Consider the following 5899-nt stretch of genomic DNA (forward strand, 5'->3'; position numbering starts at 1 on the left):
AATTCAAATCCAAACAAGTCTTTCCAAATTTACACCTGTCACCATGGTGAAAATATAAAACACCAATGACAGTTTATGCTGGAGAGGATGTTGAGAAAGGTGATCATTCCTTCATTGCTAGTGGGAATGCAAACTTGTATAGCCACTTTGGAAATTAGTATGGCTGTTTCTCATGAAAATCAGACCCAATCTACCTCAAGACCCCAAAATTCCTCTCTTAGGCATATACATAAAGAACGCACATTCATACAACAAGGACACCTGTTCAGCTATGTTCATAGCAGCATTACTTGTAAGAGACAGAAGCTGGAAGCAACATAGATGCCCCTCAACTGAAGACTGGATAAAGAAAATGTGGTACTTTTACATAATGGAATACTAGTCAGAGGTAAAAAGAAATAGCATCTTGAAATTTGCAGGCATCTGGATAGAACTAGAAGGAACCATGCTGAATGAGATAATCTAGACACTGTAGACAAATATGGTATATATTTATTCATTAGTGGATATTAGACATAGGGCAAAGGATCACCAACCTACAATTCACAAGCCCAGAGAAACTAAGAAACAAGGAGTACCCTATGAGAGGCATACATGGACCCCCTGAGAAGGGGAAAGGGACACAGGGGGAGGAATGTAGGAGCAAGAGGAGGGGAGGAGGGAAAGCAGGAGGAGAACATGAGATATCAGAAAGGTTCAGTTGGAAGAAGGACAGAGATACCTTGATACAGGGAGCCATTATGGGCTTAACTAGAAATTTGGCCCTAGGGAAATTGCCAGGGATCCACAACAATGATCACAATTAAGAATCTAAGCAATAGTGGAGAGGCTACCTTAAATGCCCTTCCTCTATAATGAGATTGACCATTCCTTTAAATGCCATACTAGAGGCTTCATCTAGGAGCTGATGGAAGCAGAAGCAAAGATTCAGAACTAAGCACTGAGCAAAGCGCCTGGAGTCCAGTTGTAGAGGGGGAGGAGTGATGAGAAGATGGGTTAAGACCATATTAGGGAAACACACAGAAACAGCTGACCTGAGCAAATCAGTGTCAACCTTCAATTTTTATGCCTTTTTCATTAAATGCTAAAAAATAGTCATTATCTGAATAGTAAAAATAATGACTATATTAGTCTAGCTTACATTCAGTGCTGACAAGGAGATAGTGGCAATTTTCAGGTGCAACTTAATGTATACATTTGATGTCATTTGTAATAATGATTACCCACGCAACTTTTTTAATGATAGGTCTCTGTTCACACTTGCAATTGTTGCTTAGTTTATAATTCTAACTTATAGAATCATATTTTTATGACAGTTTCCTGTTTATTTGATTGTGTTTGTTTGAAAGTGATGAATTGTAGTGTGGATTATAGTGTCACTCTTTCCTTTTACCTGTACTTCAATAGAATCCAAAATCTCCTGACTGACTATGTTCAGTATGGTGTTCTGATAGCACCAATATTATCCAAAAGTTATAATAAACTTGACTTGTTTAGGAGATCCCAAAGAAGACTAGCCACTTCCAAAGAGACAAGCACATCTTCTTACATGACTTGCTCACATGGGAATTTCATAGACACTGTACCTTCACCCCTAATCAGCCATCAGGGAATCCAGTAATTGTAAGAGCCTCTTCAAACATATTGTTTCATTGGATACACTCATAAAAACTTGTTGCTGTCATTGGTAATAATCAACTGGAAAATTTCAGAAAAGTTCTTGGCTCCCAAAGCTAGCTCTGTCACATAACTATGTCTGAGATAAAAATTGAATTATTGAAGGGATTTGAGGTCACATGGGTATGAACATTTATCTTAGCATTGGACTGTCTATCTCATTTACAGTGTTGAATTTCATGTCAGGAGCTGCATATTGAACTGCAAGTTCTTCTGAGAGAAAATCTGGTGACATAATATTTTTCATCTACAAATGCAAAGAAAACAAGAAAGACGATCTGGTAAGTACACAACTCTTCAAATTGATACATGGTAGAAACAGAAAAGTAGAATTTCTGTCAAGGGACAATGAGACTTTCTGGTCTGTAGGCCAAGTTACTAAAGAGAAGACAGTGTGCCTGAGATTATACTAATTCTTGATGTAGCGTACATGTAATTAAATTCTTTCTCAGGTTGCTATTGAAAACTGTGAAACCTAATAAAATCTGATTTCAAAGGTGGTTCAGGATTATTTTAATTGCATCCTTCAGTTTTCCATTCATTGTATACATGAGACATAGATTAAATTTGCAGAATGACAACCATAAATTTTGGAAAATGACTTTGTGTTTATAAATAGACTGTGGAAATGTGACTAAGAAATATGTTTAATCCAAGGAAGGAGTTAGCATTTATCCTTACCTCAGGAAATGTTTCTAGGGAGCACATGCCCATTGTCTTTCCTAACAGTCACTCTTCTCCATCTTGAACTTGGGAATGCAGTGTTAAAGTGAAGATGTCAGTGTGCACACTTAAGTTTTCTGTTAGCTTTCTTGTTTGGTGATATTCTGAGGTCACTGTATCTCAGGGTTTTTTTTCCACTTTTCTTGCTCATTTTTTTTCCCCAGAATTTGGAGCTTAATTCATTCAGACAAGAGCTTATATTTAGATTACATCTACACATCATATCCTATTCACTCATCTGTCTTCTATTCGTGTAATTTATAAGATTTCATATTTTACTAACCCTATCTATCTGCTTTTGTTTAGAAGTTGCTCATAAGTCTTGATTCATTAAAAATAGTTTTTCTTGACAAAGGCATTAGGAAATACAGGTTTTAAATGGAAATTAGTTATAACTTGTCTTGCTGTGTACCTATGTCCCTGTGTCTGTGTGAAGGAGATCTCTTGTGATCTGGTGAGCATGAACTTATGTAAGAGTCTGGAGTCAGAGTAAAACTTCAGTTGTAGCTTCTAGATATTTTTAAAATCTCATTCTATTTGATTTAGTGTCTCACAATCATCCCAGATTCTCAGGGAATATTTTGCTTTATTGTCAGTCTGAACAAGAGATCTAAGTGAATCTGCCCCTTCTGTACTGTTTGAAATATAACTGTGGTCTCCTACCTCTGGATTTTAATGTGGATTTCGGAGACTGAACTCAGATGTTCATTCTGGTAAGACAAGAACTGTAGCAGCTTAACTTCCTTTATTGGCCACTCCTGGTATTATGGTGCAGATGAAAGCCCTTCTTTTTCTTCAGTGAATTGGGTTATAGTCCTTATGCATGATTCACAAACACAAGGTAAATTCCACTGCTGCACTTTGTTTTCAAAGTATCTTCAAGTTGTTGCTATCTCATGTTCAAACTAATATATACTTAATTTTCTGTATTTGTTTATATCTTCACAGATCATAAATGACAGTCACCTCATAATGTCATACATAGATCAAGAAACTGAATATTGGCTTGGTGCGCCAATTCCAGGATTCCCTGGAGTGAGGCAGGTGATGGTTAGACATTCTAGGCAACCTGCATTACTGAAGAAGATCCTGTCTGAACACACACACAATCACACACACACACACACACACACACACACACACACACACACACACACTAAAATGAACATTTCATTTAGTAGCTTACTTCTGATTTAAGTCATTGCATAAAGAGTAAAGTACTACTGGGTTATTAGAAGAAGTAGAAATTTTTAGAGGTAGGTTCATGAGTGGGCTAAGTTTAGAAAGACAAGAACACTGCTTCCATATATTGTTCTTTAAAATTTGAATCTTGGAGAAAGATCTCTTACATTTTGAAGTGAATTTCAGTACATTTGAGTTTTATGGATACATTGTTGATTTAATTTACATTGCTGTATAGGTTAACATTATATAAACATCAATCACTGCACTGCTAATGTACAGGTTTTCATTTCTTAAGCTTTCAATGTAATATGTTGGATATAAACTATGAGCATGGATGTCAGTTAAGGCACCAGACAATGAATCAGTTAGTAGCACCGGACATTATTACTGTATATATTATTTGTAGAGTATTGCATTTTTCTAAGCAATTTATGTTGGAATCCTTTACTTGTATTCTCTATATTGTGTTAGATAACAATTCTTTATTCAGAATGTGTCAACCACTCCTCTCTCTACTCCTCTTAACTCTGAACCACCATTCCTATGTGGATTTTTGTAGGGGGTTAAATTTAAGGAGCTATCTCTTAATGTAAAATTATCTAATTCAATAATCTCACCTAATGATTAGTGCTCCATAATAAACATAATTATCAAAGAATAGAAAAACATTCTATTTCCTGTTTGAATCTTTAAATTTGAATGGTAGTATTGACAGGTGAAAGGCATCCATAATGGAATTCCTCCTAGGAGAAGATAACATGAGAAGACTTTTCCCCATATGTATTGACTTGTAAAACTGAACATTCTTTCATTTTGAACTCACTTGTCATTGCTTCTATCAGCATAAATTTGGCCTATCTTTAGTGTTATTGTTTATTAATTATATAATAGGAATTTGCTCCATAAATAAGTGCACTTGAAATCTTCCGCAGTTCTTACTAGGTGTTGTCACTTGTGTGAAAATAATTGTGACAGGTGGTGTGGACACAATAGTGTTTTGAAGACCACCTTATGCTTTCATTTTAGCTAATGTGATTCTACTGAATTTGTGACATGTTAGAAAAAAAATCTGAAATTTTGACTGAGAAATGACTGCTGTTGAGATTTGAAGTAAATTTTGTTCCCTAACACAATGGACTCTAAGAATTTGGGAATAGGAATAATATTCTTGATAGAGAATACAGTTGGAATTTTGGGAAATGTATACCTTCTTACCTACTACTTAGTCATTTATTACAAGAAACACAGGGTAAAACCCTTGGATTTAATTATCATGCATCTGATCATGGTTAACTTCTTGATCATTCTCTCTAAAGGAATGGTCAACACAATGACGGCATTTGGGTTGAAACATTTCTTCAATGATTGGAGCTACCAGCTTTTTATGTATGTGCTAAGAGTTTTCAGGAGTATGTCCATTGCTACAACCTGTCTCTTGAGTGTCTTCCAGGTCATCATCATCAGCCCTAGAAACTCGTGTTGGAAGAATATTAGATTCAAATCTCCAAAGGACATTGGTCTCTACATTTCTATGTGCTGGGTCTTGTACATCATGATAAATGCTCTTTTACCTTTGTATATGTCTATAAAATTAAGGAGAAACATAACAGAAGAGACAGGTTTTGAAAGCAATATGGTAGTAGATAATGACAAAATCACAGTCTCTTTATATATAGCTTTATTTGTATTCCCTGATCTTCTGTTTTCTATCCTGATCACCTGGTCCAGCAGCTCTATGATTATCATTTTATATAGGCACAAACAGCGAGTTCAACACATTCGCAGCAATTGTGCTTTCCACAGTAATACCTTGGAATTCAGAGCCACTCAGTACATCTTTGCCCGAGTATTCACCTTTCTGGCTATTTATACCCTCTCGGCCATCTCACACGGTTGCAATGCTCTATTTTCTGGTCAAAGTTGGTGGCTGATGAAGATCACAATCATTATTGCTTTGTGCTTTCCCACTTTGAGCCCCATTTTACTTATGAGTCAATCCTCCCCTCTTTTCCAGATTAGCTTACTTTTGATAAAGGACAGAGAATCCTCTAATAGTGTTGTAACTATTTAAATGCATCCTATTTCAGAATTCAATTTCTTTTACAAAAGTAAATAGTATATAAATTCTTTGTGGAAGTGGAAGACGGTTTTTGTTTTTGTTTTTCTATGTAAGTCACACCTTAAGCTTTATTCAGGTTTCTTCCACTGATGGAACTCTTGGAATCCAATTCTTTTCACCCTTTGACATATTCCAAAGGCTTTCTTTGGAGAAGGCTGCCTTGAGGAGTACATGCTCAATATGTTTTCAACTAAT

General features: G+C 35.8%; 1 protein-coding gene across 1 annotated transcript; it reads left to right on the forward strand.

Moving 5' to 3' along the window:
- Window positions 1-4717: 4717 nt before the first annotated feature.
- LOC127239099 (vomeronasal type-1 receptor 2-like) lies at window positions 4718-5656 on the forward strand. Its single transcript, XM_051207888.1, has one exon. It carries the CDS (start codon window positions 4718-4720, stop codon window positions 5654-5656), a length of 939 nt encoding a protein of 312 aa, XP_051063845.1.
- The last annotated feature ends 243 nt before the right edge of the window (window positions 5657-5899 follow it).

The sequence above is a fragment of the Phodopus roborovskii genome, unplaced genomic scaffold (genome assembly GCF_943737965.1).
Source record: "Phodopus roborovskii unplaced genomic scaffold, PHOROB, whole genome shotgun sequence".
Taxonomy (NCBI): Eukaryota; Metazoa; Chordata; class Mammalia; order Rodentia; family Cricetidae; genus Phodopus; species Phodopus roborovskii.

Coding starts and splice junctions, on each gene's coding strand:
- LOC127239099 (XM_051207888.1), top strand. CDS start 4,718: ATGGACTCTAAGAATTTGGGAATAGGAATAATATTCTTGATAGAGAAT.